Below are 23885 nucleotides of genomic sequence, written 5' to 3'. Positions count from 1 at the left end.
ATGACAAGGGAATTTATAGTAATTTATATTGTTAATTGATTAGCGAGTCCACAAAGTCATTCTCTCAAATGGCTTGGGTATGCAGAGAATTCGTGGCTTATATGGACTACACAACCCTGATGTATTGTAGTATGAAGTGTATGTTTGTTCATCTAAGGCAGGGGTGTAAAACTTAGCTCCTGATGAAGGGCCACAGTCCTACAGAGTTTAGTTCCAACACATACTGGGGGCCTATACCTTGAAGCTTATACCTGTAGTTTTCTGGCCTATCCAAATACCTACACTTGTTTGCACTTGACAACTTGTGAACTTACATTACATGTTTCCTGTATTTGGCCCAAGTTTTCAAGTGGGTGTGAAGACCGCAATTGTGTGTAGAACTTTTGACTACCCAATGGGACACACTTATAGTGTTGCAAAAAGAAAGTGTTGCAAGTTTATACAGAGCTATGTAACAGATGATGCAATTTTTGAAGCCCCAAAAAATGCAACCATGCATTTTCAGGGCTTTGAAATCACAACCCCAATTCACTACCATTATAAAGCTTGGAAGAGCTAGGATATTTTTAAATATATATCTGATTGTGTTTGTCTGAAAGAAGAAAGTCATATACATCTAGCATGGCTTGAGGGTGAGTAAATAGTTCTCATTTGTTGGTAAACTATCTTTTTAAGTTTGATGCTAAACTCTGCAGGGTTCTAGCCCTCCAGGTACTGGGTTTGACACCCCTGATCTCATCTCAGTGTCCATCCACATGGAAGTTAAACTAAAACAAAACTATAAAATCTTTAAGAAAGGCATCTCTCCACAAATTCAGTTGAAAATGAACTAAAATACAAAACCTTTTCTTCTCAAACCAGCCATCAATAACATCATCATGTCATTAATTAAAAGCAATACAGATTTAAAACTTTTGAATTTAAAGGGGTTCAACTTAAAATGAAGTTACTCATCTGAAATGAGACCGTTAGAGGTTTTTCTTTAATGCAGTATTGAATTAAAGTAGAGGTGCTTCCACAGAAATGCTAATATCTTATTCCAGGCATCCTCTTGTGCGTATGCATGTGGTTTGGTTTGTCCACCCCATAGCATGACAACTGCAACAACACCAAAATGCATTCAGATGTAAAACACACAATCACAAATAAAGTATAGAATTGGCATCAAGCCAGTAAAAACAAAACAAAAACAAGATGAAATGAGACAGTAGATTATGCATGTATACCTCTCTGTTTTGTCAACTGTAGGTTGTACTTAGTTGCACGAAAGTGAGGCGAATATGGTGGTTCAATTAGATGACCAGCCCTGGGATAAGTCAGGACTTCCAACAAGTGCCTATTTCCTGCTTTCTCCATCATCATCTTAATCTGGGTTTAAAAGGTAAATATCACTGATCCAAATCATGTCAGACAATTTGAATAATGGGTGAAATGAATTTTTCATCCATTTTAATAAATTAATAGTTAGTAAATGTTCCTTTTACCATGAAATAAATGGTTCAAAGGGGGCTTGAAATGCTTCTTTTTAACAAAAGTTGTAACGTTATAGTTGTTCCTGCACTTGAAGATGTTTGTTATTTTTGAATGTTATCCAAGTTTAACTACATTTACAGTACAGTTATTTTCTTAACTGCAGAAAATATATAAGATATGTAACTCACATCTTCAGCAGATTCAACTGCAGGAACAGTCTGATCATCAGCAGCATTCACCAACAGAAGTGGACACTTTATTCTCCCAACCTGCATGCATTTTAAAAACAAACAATTGACATTACAGGAAAATAAAATGAACAACATACAGTATGTTGATATATAGTCAAAACAGACTATATATCAACATATCCATATCAACATATACTCACGTCTACTTTTATTGGTGGGTCTGGGGGAGTTGAAAAGATATCTCTGTGAATTAACTGGTTCTCCTTATTCACATGTAGTTTATCTATATTCCTGGAATTAATAAAAATGTGCTTATCATTATTAAAACATTTAGAATGAAAAAATGTACTCAAAATTACTGCTGTTTAGTAGTGGAAACAAAAATGACAAATTAATACCTAGTTCTGTCATGAAACTGTAGATGGCGCAGGCTGACTAGCTTGAACTCAAGCCCTGTACACAAGAAGATGGGTACTTTCAAAACCACAGCTCTTTCTATGCGGTTTGGCCGTTCGACCAAACGCAGTATCCGGTAACTGAAACCAAACTTTTTTGAAAACTCCGGCCAGGGTGAAGATTTTTTAGAAACTTACAGCATTGTCATGTAGACGGTGAAACCGGAGATTTTGGCTAGTGACATTAGGGTGCGCGCTGTTATCTCCTTTGTTTGACGTCAGATTTTGCACCTTTATTTAATTGTTTACGTGAGGAAAGTCTGTGCAATGAAGGACGTAGCCAAAATATTGCTGCTTAATAACTGTGCTAACAGGGCATATAACATGTATACACATACATGCACAGTTTTCCCGTTATATTGCGTTACAGAGGTGTCAGAATGCAATACTAATGTCACTGCTTATGACAATTTTTTTTTTTTTTTTTACTTTGAATGAATATCTCATTGTTCTGGTTTATGGAATTAATAATAATACTAATACTAATAGTAATAGTAATACAATTCTTAATAAATGACAACGTTGTTAGCCTACCGGAACCAGGGCTGCGTTCTGCCCCGACAAAACGTTGCAAAACGTTTTTTAAACGGAAACGGTGGTGCGTCGTACACCCCGTTCTGATGACGCAAGAGTTGCAACAATGGCAGCTGAGAAGGACATTCTTTGTGTTCTTTTGAAGAATTTTCGGAGCCTGATTAAGTTGGTATAAATAGGTGTTTAATACTGCAACATACACTCGATGTTACAGTCACTGCCCTTGCCGTCCAGAATAAAAGATAACATCCCAATCCAGTGAAAGGATTTGTGGAAACTTCTAATTATTGTGATACAACACTTATCTTGCATTTCAGGATGAAAAGACAAACATTTCAGGTGAAGGATAATCCACTTCTTACCTTTAAGACTGTGTTATGATCTATATTATTTTTATTGTTTGTATTAATTAGGCTTATCATTATTGCTGATCACTGTTGTTGTGCTTTGATATTGTAATATTTACCATTATATAATCAGAGGAGTATAGAAAAGTTTATTAAAGTGTCACTTCTCAATACAACATCAAAATATGTAAGTATAATATTTTTATATTACATTACTCATTGTGCAAGCTGTCTCTTTAATACCGCTTGGTTTATATACATCTTGCCGCTGATTGGGCTGACATTTCTGACACGCCCACCAAACGAGAGAAAACGCATCTCAAACCCGTTGCACACCGATGCACACCGTTTCCAGGAAACGTCGTTCAACCCGGAAAACGTAGCAAAACGTTGCGCACCGGTTTGAGCTTGAACGTGCCCCAGTAATACACCTTTTTCCAGGCTTCTGATTGGTCAACATGGCTTTTGACAGCGCTTCATAGCATGTTTTTGCGTTTTCATGTGGACAGAGATTTTTTAAAACCGTGCTTGTGTGGATGTGATTTTTGAGGGAAAAACTATGTTTATAAAAATACCCGTGTATGTGTGGACATCGTTAACTACATAGCGCAGCTGATTGGTTGCTGTTGCATTAGCGGCCATGAGCTGCGACTCAACATTCAAACATTCCGGTAGTGTTTGCTGTTAGCAATCTGCAAAGTGAACACTCTTTCATATCTCTGTGCATATTGGGTGGTTTGCTTAATACAGTTTTTTTTTTTTTTTTTTTTTTTTTTTTTTTTTTTTTACAATCGGACACATTTCTCAATAGGCTACTTAGGTCACTTTTTCAAAACTCTTCACACAGTTCTCCTAATCAACTTTCATCTTGACACAGCAGTTAATTTTGCACTAAATCAACCAAAACACTTCATTTCTCAAATCAGCTCAGAACTCTAGCAAAGGTTTTCACCCAGCAAACACAATTTGTCATAAAACACTGACCTAAAAAAAAAACACTAGTAGCATTGTTTTCTTTTGTAAAATCTCTTAACAAAACAAGAATAACACTCTATTGTTTATAATTCACTGCAGTTTGTTACATGAACCATGCTTACAAAATTATTCTGAAGTTTTCCCCTTTGAATGGATAATAAAAATTGAAAGACTATGTAGGTGTTCTCTATGTAGGTGTTCTAATAATAATTCTAATCTAATTGCTTTGATAGTAATTGATTTTTTTTTTAGATTCAGAATATATTTCATTACAATAATACTGTAGAAATGCAGCATATTCTGTCTTATTCAGTTTTGTATTATGTTTTTGTTTTGAACTTAAGTTAAACAGTTTTGAAAACTGTTAAAGTATGTAAGCATGTGAAAATTGGTCTGTAGGTACACTGAGTTTTGGCATTTGTTGTGTCGAAGTGAGAAAATAATTAATGTAATTTGAAAGATGTAGTCATTGAATGCATTTTGCGCCAAAGCACTGATAAATGATCCAGTTTAGCCCACATAGATTTCTGTAATTTTCTGTTCACCAATTCACCAATTTTCTGTTCACCTGTTCAAACCCACCAATTCACTATCTCAACAAATTAGAATACTTCATAAGACCAATAAAACATTTTTTATTGAATTGTTGGCCTTCTGGAAAGTATGTTAATTTACTGTATATGTACTCAATACTTGGTAGGGGCTCCTTTTGCTTTAATTACTGCCTCAATTCAGCTTGGCATGGAGGCGATCAGTCTGTGGCACACCTGAGGTGGTATGGAAGCCCAGGATTCTTTGACAGTGGCCTTCAGCTCATCTGCATTTTTTGGTCTCTTGTTTCTCATTTTCCTCTTGAAAAGAATCTATGGGGTTCAGATCTCGTGAGTTTGCTGGCCAGTCAAGCACACCAAAACCATGGTCATTTAACCAACTTTTGGTGCTTTTGGCAAGTGTGAGCAGGTGCCAAATCCTGCTGGAAAATGAAATCAGCATTTAAAAAGCTGGTCAGCAGAAGGAAGCATGAAGTGCTTTAAAATTTCTTGGTAAACAGGTGCAGTGACTTTGGTTTTCAAAAAACACAGTGGACCAACACCAGCAGATGACATTGCACCCCAACTCATCACAGACTGTGGAAACTTAACACTGGACTTTAAACAACTTGGGCTATGAGCTTCTCCACCCTTCCTCCAGACTCTAGGACCTTGGTTTCCAAATGAAATACAAAACTTGCTCTCATCTGAAAAGAGGGTCACTGGGCAACAGTCCAGTTCCTCTTTTCTCCTTAGCCCAGGTAAGATGCCTCTGATGTTGTCTGTGGTTCAGGAGTGGCTTAACAAGAGGAATATGACAACTGTAGCCAAATTCCTTGACACATCTGTGTGTGGTGGCTCTTGATGCCTTGACCCCAGCCTCAGTCCATTCCTTGTGAAGTTCACCCAAAATCTTGAATTGATTTTGCTTGACAAGCCTCTCAAGGCTGCGGTTCTCACGGTTGGTTGTGCATCTTTTTCTTCCACACTTTTTCCTTCCACTCAACTTTCTGTTAACATGCTTGGATACAGCACTCTGTGAACAGCCAGCTTCTTTGGCAATGAATGTTTGTTACCCTCCTTGTGAAGGGTGTCAATGATTGTCTTCTGGATAACTTTCGGATCAGTAATCTTCCCCATGATTGTGTAGCCTAGTGAACCAAACTGAGAGACCATTTTGAAGGCTCAGGAAACCTTTGCAGGTGTTTTGAGTTGATTAGCTGATTGGCATGTCACCATATTCTAATTTGTTGAGATAGTGAATTGGTGGGTTTTTGTTAAATGTGAGCCAAAATCATCACAGTTAAAAGAACTAAAGATTTAGAGTACTTCAGTCTGTGTGCATTGAATTTATTTAATACATGAGTTCCACAATTTGAGTTGAATTACTGAAATAAATGAACTTTTCCACGACATTCTAATTTGAGATGCACCTGTAGATATTAAAATATGCAGTCTCATGGCTCTTTGAAAAAAGTAAAAGTAAAAAAAAAATAGGGCTGCACGATATATCGCATGAGATTGTCACGCGCATTTCGTCAGTAAAGCCGGTTCCCTGATTACCGCTAAATCGCCATCACCTGCTTTCAAATGGAGCGGCATTTAATAGACAGAGCCGTAGTTCACTGATAAGCCACGCAATATTGCGTTCATTATCGAAGGCGATTCATCTGCGATATGAACGCGATATTGCGTGACTTGTCAGTGAACTAAGGCTCTGTCTATTAAATGGCGCTCCATTTGAAAGCAGGTGATGGCGATTTAGAGGTAATCAGGGAACCGGCTTTACTGACGAAATGCGTGTGACAATCTCATGCGATATATCGTGCAGCCCTAAAAAAAACAAAAACAAAAAAAAAACACATCTTGGTGGTAGCTCTGCTTGTTTGAGGGATGTGTTTTGTCCCATCTCATCCTATGTTCTTTCATATGCTTGCTTTCTCACTCCACAGCTGTATCGGCTTATATTGTCTATTTCTCCCATTACCCTGTGCAATTGTTGGGTGAAAAGTTGCTTTACAAACTTTTATCAGTAGTCTTCTTTTCAGCATTGTATAATTGTGCTACAAACTCCAAATGTAGAGAAACTAGGAAAAGCTGCGCAACTGTGTAGCTTTATTTGGCATTGGCTGTAGTCTGTAAATTTTCTGGAAAAGATTTTGTGTGGGGGCCCTGTCTGTACTTTTCTTGTTTCCTGCTTTATTGAGCTGCTGCTCAACATTCAAATACTGGTAGTGTTTGTGGTTAGCAGTTTGGCAGCATGGTTTCAGAAATCCTCCTCCTCCCCAGCTCTACCTTGATCTGCTACGGGGTTACTTCATGCATGCAATATGTGCAGCAGCATGTCTTACATGCTCACAGCAATGTCTGTGTATGTATTGACAGTAGCAGGTCTTAGTACTTGCTCTGCAGCAGCAGCATAGCAGATCTATTCTGCCAAGATCAAATACATTAGCATTGCCATATCAATTATCAATTGTCATGGTAATGGATATGACAGAACTACTATTATTTCAGTTCACACTGTTTTATCATACAGTGGCCCCATAATGTATCTAGACACTTAAAGCTGCTGTAGGGAGTTTTTAGAAAACGTTGACTTAGCCTGAAAATTTGAACAAGCACAACTCACAGGTCACTCCCCCTTGCTCTCTGCTGCGCTACAGCCCTCCCTCCCGTGAACGCGCAGGTTAGTAAGGCGGATAAACAGTTATGGCACATTCACTGGTACAGACGAAACATCAACAATATGATTTACATTGACTATGGCCTGCCCATACTTTGACTACAAACTTGGTCCTCAGAACATTACGTATTTTGTAATACATGTAATGTAACTATATGACGTTGCACTATTTCTATAAGTAATAAATAGCCAGTATGATAATATAACGGTAACTAACGTTACAGTATGCAAGTAATTATTCTATCGATATGTAATGCTAAATAAGGTTGGCTAGTACATTATTTCAGCAACATGACAAGCCAGTGAATTAGTAGGTTTCAATAGTTGCTTTGCACAGTGCGTGACATTTTATCTGTACGTTATGCAGCTAGAGTTTTGACACTGAGTCAATGGGCTCCGACGAGGAATCCACACCACAGCGACTTCAAGGAGTCACCGGGCGGGGAGAACAGGAAGCCGTGGTGTGCACGGAGCATCAGGCAGGGGACGGTCAGGCCTGTTTTGAAATGATCTTAGTTGTGTAGTTCTTAAAAAATGAAACAAATCAAGCAGGGATACTTACTTGTCAAGCAGAAATGTGGCTAACTCTGCATCGGTTTTTAATCCTTTCAGGACACTTAGCTCCCTCCACCTCGGAAAAGCCGCTCCGATATTTACCCTCGTTTTATTTCGGGCTCTATCTAATTCTTTCTTTTTGGCTTTTTTATCATCGTCATCTGTCTTTTTCCGTTTACCCGTCTTTATTTTTATGAGCAGGTGCCACTCGAGGAATTGGCAGTTTGGATTGTTTGTCTGCCATAAGCAAAGCTGCAGCACACCGGTAATCTTGAATTTGAACGCCTGTACGCGCTCTGCATGACAGTGGTGTGATCAGCGCACACGCGAGCTTGATTGACACTGCTAAGACACTCCTCCTGGCTCTGATTGGTTGTTTCTTACCGGGAGCGGTGTATTTCTGCAAATGGCAATAGGACCACTGGGAGGAGCCAGAGGAGCTTGATCTTTTTCATAGATTATCTGTCTCATATTCTACTGTCAGGACATAATGACAGGTTTAACAAATATGTAAAAAATACATTTTTACAAAAGTTACCTACTGCAGCTTTAAGTCAAACTTAAAAATTTGATATTGACATTGTATTTGATTTAAAAAAAAAAGAAAAAAAAAAAAAAAGGCATTCATGACACTGTCATATTGCTATTTTTAATGCAACACAACTCAGAATATAATATACGATGCCACATTGTGCAGCTTTTGGTTGCAATTTTCAGTCAATGAGCCACAAGAGAAGTGATGTAAGTCTTTACTGCTTTATTAGCGGAAGTTGTGCAGAATGTGGACGAATAAAACTTCCTAACTGCGTCTTTGTTCTCTTCACTTTAGCCCTGATGACTGAGGCTTTTTATCTGTATGTTTTGGTTCAACGGTAATCTAGTAACGCATACAGGTCTTAATATACGCAGGGTTCCTTTTAAAACCCGATCAGTCTTTTCAATTTGAGCCAGAACGCAAAATTAGAGAGGATGAAAACATCAAAGATGTGAAATGTCTCTGTTCTGCTGTCAGATCACGCTCTGACAGCGGAAGTGATGTCTAGCACTCATTGAAGTCTATGCGCGAGACATCACTGCCGTTGTCAGAGCGCGATCAGACCTCACTAAGCGAGTGATGAAGTTGGACATTTTGGTGTATTGGAGGTAAAAAATGATATAAATACTGTTCGGTTTCTCGCACAAACTGATCAGTTCGTGTCTTAGGACATCAATGTTTCGTCACGAGATGCGTGGTTTAATTTGGATTTGTCTATGCACGTTTTTTCGACTCTTATTGTTCGAGTTCCCATTCACTCCCATTATTTGACTGACAGACGGCAACGTTTGGAGTTAAAAATCCTCATTTGTGTTCTACTGAAGAAACAAAGTCACCTACATCTTGGATGCGCTGGGGGCAAGCAGATAAACATAAAATTTTCATTTTTGGGTGAACTATCCCTTAAGTAACCATTTAACCACCGTAAAATAAAGTGACCATGCATAGCAAAGAGTGTCATCTCTTGCTTTTTTCATTTAATAGTTCTATAGCTGCAGGTACAAAAGTAATTCTATATCATCTAGTTCTCCACATAGGGGCCACAAACCGACATCCAGAGGGGAGGAGCTTAAACTCAGCATTTAAGGGGTGGGAACAATTACCAAACCACACTAAAAGGGAGAACGACAAGACTGATTCAATAAAAGCCCAATGGAAAAGGGCCATAGATTTATCAATGTGAAATCTGGACAGCTTTCTGGGGCAAAACTGATGCTGATGTCCCTTTTTACATACCGTCTCACACTTCATTTCAAAAGTCACTTTAGAATCTATGACTGTCCCAAGATATTTGTAACTTTATACACAATCCACCACCAGGGGCCGTATTCATCTTAAGGCTAAAAGTAGCTCCTAAATCGCTGATTTAGGAGAAACTCTTAAAAATAATGGCCATATCAGTTCTAATTTTAGTGGTCCTAAACTTTTTTCTCTAAGAGTATTTTACAAAGCATTTTAGCACTAAAACTAGCTCCTAAATCTGTGAAACGTTAGGAGTTGTCAAGAGGACTCCTAAGTCACTAAGACTAAATTGCAAACAGTCCTAATAATAAAAAAATACCAAAAAAACAAAATCGAAATCTTGAATCTGTCAGTCGTTCTGAAAAAAATTATATTTAATTTGTCAAATCGCCCAGCCCTAGTTAGAAGCACATTTTAGTATTTCATGGCCGAACTCTGTCTGTCTATTTTACCTGTTATTTTTAACAAACAATATTATAGATGTGTCATCAGATTTAAGTTGGACCGTGGTACAAGTGCATGCTGAAGTACGGGTGGACAACTGTATGGTTCGATGTCTCAGCCATGGAAGCTGCTGCCAGATACCCCATCCCGGCTTTGATGGCTGCCCTTGAACTCTGTTTGTTAGCTTTTTAAGGTGGATATTTATATATTGGGTATCAAATATATTACATATATGGGGTCCCACTTAATGAGATATGTGCAGAGGCTACTTGGTCATCACGTCCACTTTAATTAGTTTCTACAGAAATATGAAAACATCACATTGTTTTTGGGCCTGCAGTTCTCCCAATTAAGTTTCTTTCCTGATGGATGTACATCTCTCCTCTTAACTACAGTATGCTGGTATATGGTCATGCAAAAGCATCACTGTCACTGACAGTTTGGAAGCATAAAATAAATTGCCAGTTACCAATGTAACTGTGGTTCTATAAAAGCCGATATTCTTACACTTTTAAGTATGAATTAAGTGCTCATATTGTGGGCCCACACTGCATAATGAAAATTACAAAACACTTAATAACACCATAACATATTTTTCATAACATAAGTTTTTTTATGTCTCACTTTTTCATCTCCTCGAGGGTTTCAAAGAGGGATTTATCAAAAGGAATCAGGTGACTTCCGTTGATACACACACAGCACTGGGGCTAAAAAAAGACAATAAATAGAGACTGACCAACATACCAATGTAATACAAGGAAAAAAAAAAACTGCATTCAAAATGTAGATTTATGTGTGTGGATCTCCAATCTTTGTTCTGCAGAGCAACTGTCCTAAAGTGTTCAGCTTTAACCCCAATCAAACACCTGAACCAGCTAATCAAGCTGTTCAGGGTTACTTGAAAATTACAGGTAGATGTGTTGGAGCAGGTTTGGAGACCCCTGGTGTAGGCCAAGCAAACCTTGATGATCTTGGAGTAGGCCACAATACCGAGTGTGATTATACTTCCAAATGACAGCCCAATCACAGCCAGGTGATCCTTCTGTACCACTGGATGATTCCTCAGGATCTGGTACGCTCTCTACAGAAAACATGCATACACAAACATAAACGCACATCTGTACAGACAAATCAACTGTCTCACCACAAAACCCAATTTTGTAAAATATACAAGGGTCAAATAGTGATGGCTATCACTCAGATATCTAATATCACTCAGATCTTTTCGCTTTCCCATTTTTCCTGCTTCCAACACATGAAATTGAAGAGCTCCCTGCTGTAAAAAAAACAAACAGACAGCTAAAACCAGTTGTAGCCAGGTTAGTTGTTCAGGGACGTAGGAATCGGCGAATGTTTCACACTCAGGGATGCACTGATACCGATTTTATCAAACAATTATTGGCTGATTCCAATACCGATATTTGTCACTTCCTCTCTTATTTGAAATTTTGTCATAAAAATAGATAATATTTTGATCATGTTTTAAATCAGTAAAGTTCAAAAACACCTGCATTAAATTATACTAGCAGGTTTATTGCTGCATCATCAAATAATTTCTAATGAACATGGTTCGGATCCATTTAACATTCAGCAGGCCAACATAAATACAACAGAACAAAGATACATATGCAATAAACAGTGCTTTTTATTAGTTTATTAGTTTTCAGGTGCAGAAATAAAGTAAACAAATGTAAAATAACACTGCATATTCTTCACTGTATAAATTAAATGCATATTAATCCTTTATTATAACAGACTTTATTATGATTAATCTTCTAATTTGTTCTTGTATACATTTTAATATTATTTTGTATCTCCTTTACTAAGGCGGGACTCTAATTTGTATGGGTTTTCTAGTCTTCGAAGCTATACGGATAATAGAGAGCACGCAGTTCCCTTTCATGGGAACATCGACGCTGTGTCGAACGCATTGGGAACACCTCTGCGCAATTGCGTCGTGAAGCACTTGTGAAATTGAACCAATAGGGTGATGGGACGTCAGAGTGGGTGACGTCACAGACCAGGAAACTATAAAGCACTCCTGAGAACAAAGAACGCCAGCTTCTGTGTCTTCAGCAAGTGCTCTGTGTTATCGTGTGTCTTATTTGGTGTTGTCTGTCAATTACATATACAGAAACAATTTCTTTTGTTTGAGAACAAGAGTATCAGTGTGACACCACATATATATGTATATAAAACACTATAATGGCGAGCAAACATCAGTTCAGTCCGTGTGCTTCTCCCTATCCTCATTACTTCACGGGTGGGGATACACACAAGCTCTGTGTTGTTTGTAATGGGAGCGGAGCATGCACAGGCAGCCCTCGAGGGGGTTGTTTGCGAGCATTGTGATAAGTTTAATATAAAACCTCTCCACTCCCGCCGGGCGCTCTTTGAGGAGGGTGCCACGGCTCGCATTTCTCGTCGTCAGGTCCCGCTTCTGCCGAGGCAAAGCGGCAGCTTAGATCATGGGGTTCGCAGATGAATCTGGCAAAGGGGTTAGAGACGGGCACTGCCCTTTCTCTGCCCTTACCTGCCAGGTTCAGTGCCATTTCCCAGGTAGAAGCATGCTCTGCGGTTTCTTCCCCCGGGTTGAAGCACCGGTACTTCACATGTCCAGCTCTGAGGACGTGGATATTGTGATATCGATCTGGGGATTGCCACCTCACACACATATCGTATTTCAAAATCACACGTTTATTATTCTAACATCAAAAACAAATCAGTTGTGTTTGAAAGCCATGATTATTTTGTTTATTTGAAATATTCAGACCGTGATATACTTGTCTGATTATTTGCTCGATTTAATTTTGAGAAATTAAATCAAATATCTTTCTGATTTTGTAAACTTAAAAATATTGAAGATATATAGAGAGAAAAAAAAAAGTGAACAGCAGTTTGAGTCGCGTTCCTCCCTGTGCTACACTACAAAGCGAGTAGGTATGCACACAATTTATGTGTTGTTTGCTGGGAGTGGAGCATGCACGTCAGTTCACAGCTGACTGTGTTTATTCATAAAAATGTCCCGAAGTGTAAAGAGAATTATGCACTAGCAGGAGTTTTTAGCTCCACTCCTGTTGGCTTTATTCTCGAGGGAATAAAAGTCTAACGCAAGGCTCGGATCTCGCGTTTGCCGAGGCAGCGCGTGGATTAAGACTGCAATAAAGAATATATGGCTCGGATCTTGCGTTTGCCGAAGCAGCACGTAGATTACGTGCCCGTAAAATATAATGTATATATATATATATATATATATATATATATATATATATATATATATATATATATATATATATATATATATATATATATATATATATATTTGGAGGGAACTGAGCAGACGGGAGTTTCCCTTTCTCTCTTTCCCTAAAATACCTTGCGAACTATTACGATCTATAATTATTTTTGTATTCTAATATATTCAGCCTGTCATTCTTGACTGTTTGTTTCTGGCTGCATTTAATTTGAGGATTAAATGAAATATTGAATACATTAAATTCCGAGGAATTTAAAAGAAAAGAAAGGAGGCCGGTCTGCCAACCCTGCCACCTCGTGTGCTTCAGGGCGCAACAGTTTCCAGTGATCCTCCAAGAAGAGGAGGGTTGTAGAGCCATCAGTTCAGTTTTTCCCTGCCGGTTCGCCGTTTCAGGGCACTGGTCTGACCATTCATCCAAAAAAAAAAAAAAGTGTCACCACCCGTGCTCCCCCGCAGAAAGCTTGAGGACAGGGACAGGCGACACAGCTGAATTCTTTGTGGGGTAAGACAGATCTGCGGACTGTTATTATCACCAAGAAGGCTTCGAAGAGGTCCTGACGCCAGTGGCGTGGGACATTCGAGGGTAGCCCCTTCCGAAGAGGGTCCGTTACCACACTATATGGTATCCGCCCCTCCTCGGTGCCCTCAGGGGGCTGTTCTGCCAACCTTGCCACCTCATGTGCTTCAGGGCGCAGTGGTCTCCACCGACCCTCTGAGGAGGGCCGGTTGACATTTGATTCGGTTGTTCCCTGCTGGTTCGCTGCTTCAGGGCGCCGATTCAAATGCTCAAAAAACACCAGAGGCCAGTCTCGAGAGACTGGTTCCCTTAGTAGAATTTCTGGTAGAATGGAAACTTCTTCCAAATATTTCTCAATGGGTACTGCTCACAATAGAAAAGGGTTAAAGAATTTGGGTCTCGCATGCCCCAATTCAACGGGGTCTTCCCTATAGTGGTGGACCCCTTGCAGTCTCTGGTATTGGAACAGGTAGTTCTGACGCTCTTGCAAAAAGGAGCTTTAGAAGGGTTTCTCCTCCCAGCAAGCTGTCAGGGATTTACAGCCTGTACTTTGTTCCAAAGAGGGTTGGAGGGTACTTTCATGTATCCATCCATCCTCAGCATAGGAGGTTCCTCAGATTTGCTTTCGGGGGTGAAGCTTATCAATACAGGGTTCTTCCTTTCTGCCTAGTTCTTTCACCCCGCACCTTCACAAAATACGTGGATGCAGCTCTGGCTCCTCTGAGACTCCAGGGCATTCGCATGTTGAATTATATCAATGATTGGTTGATTTTAGCTCAATTTGAGCACATGGCAGTCCAACATCAAGATGTTGTTCTGTCTCACATAAGAAGGTTAGGGCTGAGACTTAATGCCAAGAAGAGTGTGCTTCTTCCAGCTCAAACTACCAAATATCTAGGGGTAGTCTGGGATTCCATCACGATGCATGCACGTCTGTCTCCTGCTCTGGTGAATTCCATTCTCTCAGCCATGAATGGGGTGAAATTAGGCCAGAGGATCTTGAGTGGTCGCTCGGCTCAGGGTCTTTGGGAGGACCATCTACTTTCCTGGCACATAAATCAGCTGGAAATGATGGCGGTATTTCGAGCACTCAAATACTTCCTCCCAGACCTGAGGGGCCACCATGTGTTGGTTCGCACAGACAACATGTCGGTGGTCTCTTATATCAACTATCAGGGGGGTCTGAGGTCTCGCCAGTTGTGCAGATTAGCCCATCGGATCCTCCTGTGGGCCCAGGGGAAGCTCCTCTCCCTGAGAGCAGCTCTTATTTCTCCAAGTATAAATCTTGGATGGTTTATCTCCTTCTACCTTTTAAGGTTTATATAGCGGCTATTTCCGCTTGTCATGCTCCGGTGGGGCCTCTCTGTGGCAAGCGACCCCCTATTTATACGCTTTCTCTGTGGTACCCAGAGGCTGAGGCCTTCTGTGCGTACAAAACTCTGGCCTGGGACTTGGCTATTGTGTTGGAAGGGTTAGCTGAGGCTCCCTTTGAACCATTAGAGGAGGTGTCTGGGAGATTCCTCTCTCTTAAAACTGTCCTCCTGTTGGCAATTTCATTTCTCAAAAGAATCTCTCTTGCTTATGAGTCATCCGGGCAGCCTTCACCTTTGACTGTCCGGGCACACTCAACTAGGGGTATGGCTGCCTCAAAGGCTTTGATCTCCCTCATTGAGATATGTGAGGCAGCTGGGTGGTCCTCTCAGCATACCTTCATTAGGTTTTATAACCTTGATTTGGGCTCCTTTCTGGGGTGCTCTCGTCTCGAAGATAACAGATTTTGTTCTCAGGAGTGCTTTATAGTTTCCTGGTCGTGACGTCACCCACTCTGACGTCCCGTCACCCTATTGCAGGGGTCATCAACTATATTTGTCCAAGGGCCAGAATTTTTCACTGCAGACACTGTAAGGGCCAGATACTCGTAATATAAAATAAAATTTGAATTGTATCCTAATATGTTATTATTTGATATACTAATTCTAATTCCAAATTTATGTTATTTTTTACATATTACCTACTGCAGCAAGCCACCAGGGGGCGATAGCGATATTTTAGGCTTCATATTCGTGAGGCTGTCAAGCTGTCCATCACTGTCACGCAATTGTGTGAAAATCCCAGGCAAGGAAAATTTTGACATTTGTGAAAAAATGAGCACGTGAAACAATAAAAGATGTTCAATGAGAGAACGCGTTTATCGTCATTCTTGACTGAAGGCAGGCTATGGCACAAGCTACTTTTCAGAAGGCTTTTTTTTTTCGTTAGATTTAAAAATAAAAAACGGTTCTCATTCCCCCTTGAATAAGGCCGGCGACACACTGGCTGCGTGAGCGTCTCACCTGCGTGGCGTGTCCGTTTTTTTTTCGGCTCCCATATTTAACAGGTTGGAGTTTGCACACTGAGACGCGCGTCTCAGGCGCGCTCGAGCCACGCAGAAAACGCGTGCATGCTAGAAATAGAACCGACGCGTGTTCCAGCCCTATGGTTCCAGCAACGGGAGTGTTCTCTGGCTAGAGCGCAGAACAGTGGAGTTTGTATGGACCTAAGTGCATGTCTGAACTTGTGTTTTGTTGCTTTGACATTGTGTAAAATAGAATAATAGAAACAAAATGTATTAGCATTTTTACCCGTTATTATCAATCTAAATTGATCTCGTTTTTAATTTAACTTAATTTCATTTTCTTTATTTAAATTTCGTTTTTTCTTTATTTAAATTTCGTTTTTCTTTATTTAAATTTCGTTTTTTCTTTATTTAAATTTCGTTTTTTCTTTATTTAAATTTCGTTTTTCTTTATTTAAATCTACCCTTAGTGTGCCAATTTGTTAGTCAGAAAAATATTAGACTACCTTAAAAGTATTGCTTAATTTAACAGACCTGTGTGTGCGTTTTATATCACTAGTGCAGTGTCCGTTCTCGGAGCATAAGCCCTGCCCGCGTGAGGTGCGCCGCTTCCCGCTGTCTCGCGTGTCCATCTATATTGCACCAAATTCGACACTGCACTCCCTTGTGAAGTCGATTGGATGAACGGTTCTCGAAATAATATAAATGCAAACGGACATACAGACACAGATTCCTGCCTTTATTAGAGAGAAAAATATGTTCAGCCCCTCTCTCCGAAGCTTCGAATAGTCGATGTTCATCAAAAATGGTATTCGGACAAGCCCTAAACTTTTTCCTCTTACAAGGCTATTCCTGATTTCATTATTATTCTGGGGGCCGGATGGAAATCTCTGGCGGGCCGGATTTGGCCCGCGGGCCGCCAGTTGACGTTGCATGCCCTATTGGTTCGATTTCACAAGTGCTTCACGACGCAATCACGCAGAGGCGTTCCCAACCCTATTCAGGGAACCAGGGTTACAGACATAACCCGAGACGTTCTTCAGAGATATTTTGCAGATTTAAAGTTGTTAGGAGTGAAAATGGACACAATAAACTTAATAAAACATCAGTAAAGTTTTGACCATCATTCGGATGAGGTCTGCTACACTTATGAAATTTACAAGTTTAGTCAAGAATAGTGTGTGATCTTTTGTTATTTGATTAATATTAAAGCACAGACAGCAGCGCTAGGATTATGAAACACACATTATTCATCTCAGTGTCTTCACGCAGTTAATTAATAAACCATCAGTTTGTTATATCAGCCTTTTTCCAGGTATAGCCGATTTGCCGATGGTTGTAAATTGAGCAAATATTGGCCGATAAATATTGGCAGCCAATACATTGGTGCATTCCTATTTCACACACTAACTGGAGTAAGTTTAGTATTGATTTATCTATATAGCACAAGGTGAAGCAAGACATGACAAGACAATACAATACATTTCAACATAAAAGTCCTGAACTCAGACACACACATGCGGAGTTCATTACACTGGCCAAGCAGGTGTTGAGCTGGTTTTAGCTTGTTTGTCAGCTGGTCTTCCAGCCTGACCAGCTAAGACTAGCCTGACCATCTAAAAAAGTGTCCCAATCCCCTCTGGCTAGTTTTAGCTGGTTTATTTTTTATCTATTTAATTTTTCCAGCAGGACTGACTGTTCACTTGCTACCTAATATAACCCAAATATCAGGTATATGTATATTGTAATGATATAATCAATGTTATTGACTTCACCTGTCAGCTAATGTTGTGGCTAATCAATGTGTACTCAATATTATCACATTTGCTTTATTGGCCCAGAATTCCATTTGAGCATCTACTCTACCCAACACAGGCAACTAATAATGCCAGATCACATCGAGTCTCCTGTCAAGGTTGGTCCACATTAGGAGACTATTAAAAGTTCTTAATTACCTCAAAATAAGAAATATCAACATCTTGCAATCTCCGCTCTTTTGGACCAAAGTAATCAAGTGCCATGGATGCAAAGCCATGTGATGCAAGCAGGGCAGAGCGGTACTCGATCAAACCACCACCTCCTCCCCACAGGTCCAGCACTCCTGGGTATGGCCCAGGACCTAAAAAAATCCATAGCAAATCATTATTACACACAAAAACTATGTCCATGGAAAACTATTATGTTCATGGAAAGTCCCCATAAAACATGGAAACCCAACGTGTGTGTGTGTATACCTGGAGGTAGGAATAATGTTCCATGTACTTCTTCCTCCCGGATGTTCACCCTTTTCACTCCTGGTGCTACATACCAGCGCTCTGTAACACTGGTTGCCAAAGGTGTTTTCTGGCTGAAGCCTTGAGATAGATGCCCACTGTATACTGAAATGTGAACTAACGTTGTTGTGAGAACATCCCTCTTACGTATCCTGGAGAAAAGAGTAGGTAGTTAGGTAGCAAAAGAGAGTGCCAAATTCCTCCAATAAAAAAGAAAATTGAATTTAAACATGCGCACACTATTGTACTAGTCTAAGCTACCTGAGTCCTTGTTGACTTCCTTGTACAGGTCTCATGCTCCACAGCAACCCCATTGGCTCGATTCCTTCATAAGTGCCTCCCAAACTTTCATCTTTGGTCCCTAAAGTATATATAATAGGGTATATCCACATCATGTACTTCATGTCTGGATCATTGTTCAAATAGACTGTAGAATTCTATATTTGTAGAAATATGCCCAAGGAGTTGGACTTCCATTTTGAGCACTGGTTCCTTCTAAGGTATCCTCCTCATCTAACTGTTGTGAAACGTATTTTCCAAATAAATGGAAATTGTTGCTGTGAAGGTACAGTTGTCACATTTTTAGTTTGTTTGGACTTTCAGTTTGGTTTGGTTTTTATTAAGTCCTGTCTTCCTTTGTTCTTTTCCCGCCAATCCTCAGTTGCCAAAGACACCTTAATTATGATTCATTCATCACCAGCTGTGATTGTTCAATTAGTCTCGTTTGTGTTTCCTATTTAAGTTGTACCCTGGCTTTCAGTTGTTGTCCGATCTCCGTTATGTAAAGTTGTTTTCTCCCTTACCTGAGTTGACTTTATTATTAAACCATTTATTGGATTGTACCCTCTGCCTTCTTCCTGCATACACAATGTAACATGAATGACACTTTAATTTAAGCAGAATATCTAAAATGGAGATCGCTAAACTCCAGCTTACTTTATTCTCACTTTTCTGTGTTTTCAGATCATCTGAGCTTCTTCTGTATTGTAGAGCGAGCATATGCGCATGGTGGCCAAATTGCAAAGATTAAGTAAAAAACAGAGCAGAAAATGTATCCTTCCCACTGAAGGACCCAATGCTGTTAAACCAGCCAAACAGACTAACGTGGGGCATGCTCCCCACATACTCAAAGCTGGAGGTGTTACCGGTGCACAAGATCAAACCAGCTCAGTGTGGTGCAGTACAATGTAATCAGAAACTCTGTGGAGAAGCAGTGAGTAAATCACTGCAATTACACTGCAAGTCTTAAAGGGTTAGTTCACCCAAAAATGAAAATTCTGTCATTTATTACTTACCCTCATGCCGTTCCACACCCGTAAGACCTTTGTTACTCTTCAGAACACAAATTAAGATATTTTAGTTGAAATCTGATGGCTCAGTGAGGCCTTCATAGGAAGCAATGACACTTCCTCTCTCAAGATCCATAAAGGTACTAAAAACATATTTAAATCAGTTCATGTGAGTACAGTGGTTCAATATTAATATTATAAAGCGACGAGAATATTTCAAAACACTGCTTCATGAAGATTCGGAGCACAAATTAATCAGTGTATCGAATCATGATTCAGATCGCATGTCAAACTGCCAACAGCTGAAGTCACGTGACTTTGGCGCTCCGAACAGCAGATTCGATACACTGATTAATTTATGATCCGATGCTTCCTGAAGCAGTGTTTAGAAATAGGCCATCACTAAAAACAAGGATGACCCAAAACAATAGGGGCAATAGTAGAATGAAAAATAGAAAAAGAAATAGTCTCTTGGTGGTTGCCTGAGATGATGAGACTCACAGGTGCATTAATAAAGTGTATACTTGGCAGCTCACTGCCATCTAATGCAAACACAGGAGTAGGGTCATCGAGCTTCAACAAAGGAATCTTCTCATCACGAGCCCACTGCTCGTCTATAAAATTTCCCTCAGACCCAGAATCAATGAGAGCTTGGCATGTAGTAGTCGTTCCTGCCCACCGGAGCACAACGGGCAGAGTGGTGACTGATTTGGCGGGAGAAGAACTTGAAACAGCGGTCCCCCGGTCTACTGGCGAGCATTCCCTTTTAGCGGGCAAACGGCCACCAGATGTCCTGAACGCCCACAGTATATACAAAGGTGATGGAGGATTCGACGCTGACGTTCAGCAGGCGAAATGCAAATTCCAGCAGTCTGCATGGGCTCAGGGAACTGAGCGGCTTCAAACGAAACAGTCGCTGGTCCAGGTTGGGGTGGAGATGGAGCTCGTTGGGTACTGCGGGCACGGCGTCGGAGGTCAGCACGCTGCTCCAAACGGATGGCCAATTCCACCAGCTGATCGAGGGTAGTGGGGACCTCTCGCGCATAGATCTTGTCCTTAATCTCAGGACACAATCCCTTCAGATACCGCGCCGTCAAGGCGGGCTCATTCCACTCACATGAAGCTGACAGAGTACGAAATTCTATGGAGAAGTCAGAAACTGAGTGTCCTCCCTGGTGTAAGACAGTAAGCTGACGGGATGCTTCGCGTCCACTTACAGAGCGGTTGAAAACCTTTACCATCTCCTCCCAGAACGCAGTGAAGGACTGACAGCATACCGCCTTCGCCAGACTGCCGTGGCCCAGTCTCGCGCTCTCCCTGTCAGCAGAGAAATAACAAATGCAACCTTTGCATGGTCGGTCGCATACGTAGTGGGTTGGAGAGAAAAAACAACTTCACATTGAGTTAGGAAGACTTTACACTCTGCGGGCTCACCATCATATCTTGGTGGATTGTTCACTCTTGGTTCAGAGGCTTGGCTGGGAGGCGGAGAATCAGAGAGCTCATGACGGAGAAATTGAAGTCGGTGAGATAAGTGACGACTCATGATGACCGAGCATCGCCTCCTGCATCCTAACAGCAAAATTAATCTGTGTTTCCTTCGCCGGGTCCATTTCGTGGTCTGGGAATTCTGTCAGGTGAGCCTAGAAGACCCAGAGGCGTAAGGAGCTTGCAAATAGTTTATTAGAGTTCCAGGAATAACAGAAACAGACTGCCAGACGTGAAGAAGTAGGCACGTTGCAGCTGGAGAACAAAAGAATAAACAGCGGCTTCCTGAGTCACAGGTCCTCAACTGTAGTCCCACTGAGTGAAGTACAAGCTGATGGAAACGGTACGTGCTGGCATATAGAAGCGACCACGCCAAACGACATTTAGATCTAAAGTATGATTACAACAATGAGTGGGTTCTTACACGTGTTTTATAACTCCACTAGAGTTTACAATGTCTGTAAGTGCCAATCCCAGTGCATCTTTTTCACTTCAAAAGAATTATATTTGAAACTAGACCTCTAAATAATACTGAAAATATTGCTATAAATTACAGCAACACCTCCCCCTTTACCTTTCAGATGAGGCTTGTGTTTAAAACAGTAATTTTGGGGTTTGGACTCATTCAAAGTAATGTAATCGTATGGTTTTAGCCAGGTTTCTGTCAATTCGACTGAACCGACAGCAGGAAACAAGTTTGGGTCTCTGGACTGGGGCTGGAACTCAGACTCAGTTCGCTAGAGCGCGAATGCCAGAGGTAACAGGGAACAGCTGAAATCAATGAAAGAAGAACGATAGAGGGGAAAAAACACCCAAAAAACACGAGTGATCAAACCTGGCTCATGACAAATCCTGCCTTTTTGTGCCTAAATCCATGTGTTCTGATGTCAAGTCACGACATTTTCATTTGTATAGCGCTTTTTACAATACAGATTGTTTCAAAGCAGCTTCACAGTGATAATAGGAAAATTAATGGACAGAGATTATTTTGGATTTACAGCAGCTCTAGGAAAACGTTATCAAGCTAAAGCAAGTTTCTGATTGTATCACTTCCGTTGGTGTTAATTATTATCTTAGGGGCCACCTAAATGACACCTTTTTAACTGAACAGAAGACATTTAATGCATTCTTGCAGTTAATTTACATGTTTAGTCTATAGGTATGTGCATTTGAATGTGTATGTGAGCAGATGCTTAGTCTTTTTTACAAAGTGACATTGCCAAATTACTTGTCTGGTCCGAATAATACAGAATTATTAGTCGTTTCTGTGGATCCATGTGAACTGGAATAATTTTGATAACGTTTTATCTATACATAAGGAAAGGAAAGGGAAGGAGGCCTTCACAGGGTATAGTTTAGCTGACACTTCAGGGCTGTGTTGTCGTTGTGTCTAGGTGCAGGTCCTTCATCTTATTTGGATACGGCCTGGATCTGGTGGATTATGGTAAACCTTGAAATAAACAGAGAGACTAATATTGGCATAGACGCCATTCTTCTTATGATGTAGTAAGTACATCAGGTGTTATGGGAAGTGTTCCCGGTTCTGGCTGACCTAATTTATGTAGCCTAACAATTTACATGATTTGAATTATAGAAGTAGAAAATGTGTTATGTATATGCCAGGTTAAAGAGATGTTTTTAGTCTAGATTTAAACTGACAGAGTTTGTCTGCTTCACAAACAATGCAAGGAAGACTGTTCCAAAGTTTCGGTGCTAAATAGGTAAAGGATCTAACACCTGCAGTTGATTTTGATATTCTAGGTATTATCCACTGACCAGAATTTTGAGATTGCAATAGACATGAAGGACTATAATGTGTTAAGTGCTCGCACAAGTACTGGGGAGCTAAACCATTTAGTGCTTTGTTAGTAATTAGCAAGATTACAGTAATCTAGCCTTGAGGTCATGAAGCATGAACTAACTGTTCCGCATTTGTCATGGAGAGCATATGTCATTATTTAGATATATTTTTAAGATGAAAGAATGCAGTCTTACAGATGCTAGAAACATGGCTTTCAAATGAAAGATTGGTATCAAAGTGCACACCTAGGTTCCTAACTGACGACGAATACTTGACAGAAAATCCATCAAGTGTTATGCATTACGTGCAGAGGTTTTTGGTCCAATAATTAGAATCTCCGTTTTGTTTTGTTTTAGAATTTAGTAGGAAATTGCAAGTCATCCAATTTTTATATCAGCTATGCATTCTGTTAATTTTATGAATTGGTAAGATTCGTCAAGGCACGAAAAAATATATAGCTGAGTATCATCAGCGTAACAATGAAAACTAATGCCATGCTTCCTAATGATATCTCCCAAGGGTAACATGTACAAGGTGAACAGCATCGGTCCTAGTACTGAGCCTTGCGGTACTCCATACTGAACTTGTGATTGATATGACATCTCTTCGTTTACTACTACAAACTGATAACAGTCACATATGTATGATTTGAACCATGCCAATGCAATTCCATTAATGCAAACATAATTTTTGAGTCTATTGAAATGAATGTTGTGGTCATTTTGAGGCGGATTTGGGGTCCTGGTGTAGTTTTGACATGCCCTGACATTTGTGCTTTTTCAGTTGTTTATAAACATTAATGACAAAAGTCTCATTAAATTGTATTTAGTAGAAACTAGGCTACAATAATATGTGAGCAACAAGTATGTACATGTTTGTTTTTTTGAGAGAATTACATATATGCATGATTTCTGGAAAAAAAAAAGTCACTGAAATAAGGCCTCAAAATACATACTAAA

General features: G+C 40.1%; 1 protein-coding gene across 1 annotated transcript in view; it reads right to left on the bottom strand.

Annotated features, from left to right (window-relative positions):
- Window position 1: 1 nt before the first annotated feature.
- LOC125246150 (peroxisomal succinyl-coenzyme A thioesterase-like) overlaps window positions 2-23885 on the bottom strand; it is a 45796-nt gene continuing 21912 nt past the window's right edge. The window contains exons 3-11 of the mRNA XM_048157021.1: window positions 18610-18709; window positions 18310-18500; window positions 18031-18194; window positions 10929-11048; window positions 10592-10674; window positions 1865-1955; window positions 1662-1742; window positions 1227-1368; window positions 2-1098 (exon numbers count right to left, since the gene is read on the bottom strand). Of these exons, the coding sequence (XP_048012978.1) occupies window positions 983-1098; window positions 1227-1368; window positions 1662-1742; window positions 1865-1955; window positions 10592-10674; window positions 10929-11048; window positions 18031-18194; window positions 18310-18500; window positions 18610-18709 (1088 nt within the window). The 3' untranslated portion in view covers window positions 2-982. The remainder of the gene's footprint in view (window positions 1099-1226; window positions 1369-1661; window positions 1743-1864; window positions 1956-10591; window positions 10675-10928; window positions 11049-18030; window positions 18195-18309; window positions 18501-18609; window positions 18710-23885) is intronic.

The sequence above is a fragment of the Megalobrama amblycephala genome, linkage group LG14 (genome assembly GCF_018812025.1).
Source record: "Megalobrama amblycephala isolate DHTTF-2021 linkage group LG14, ASM1881202v1, whole genome shotgun sequence".
NCBI lineage: Eukaryota > Metazoa > Chordata > Actinopteri > Cypriniformes > Xenocyprididae > Megalobrama > Megalobrama amblycephala.
This window is presented reverse-complemented; position numbering and strand designations above follow the sequence as displayed.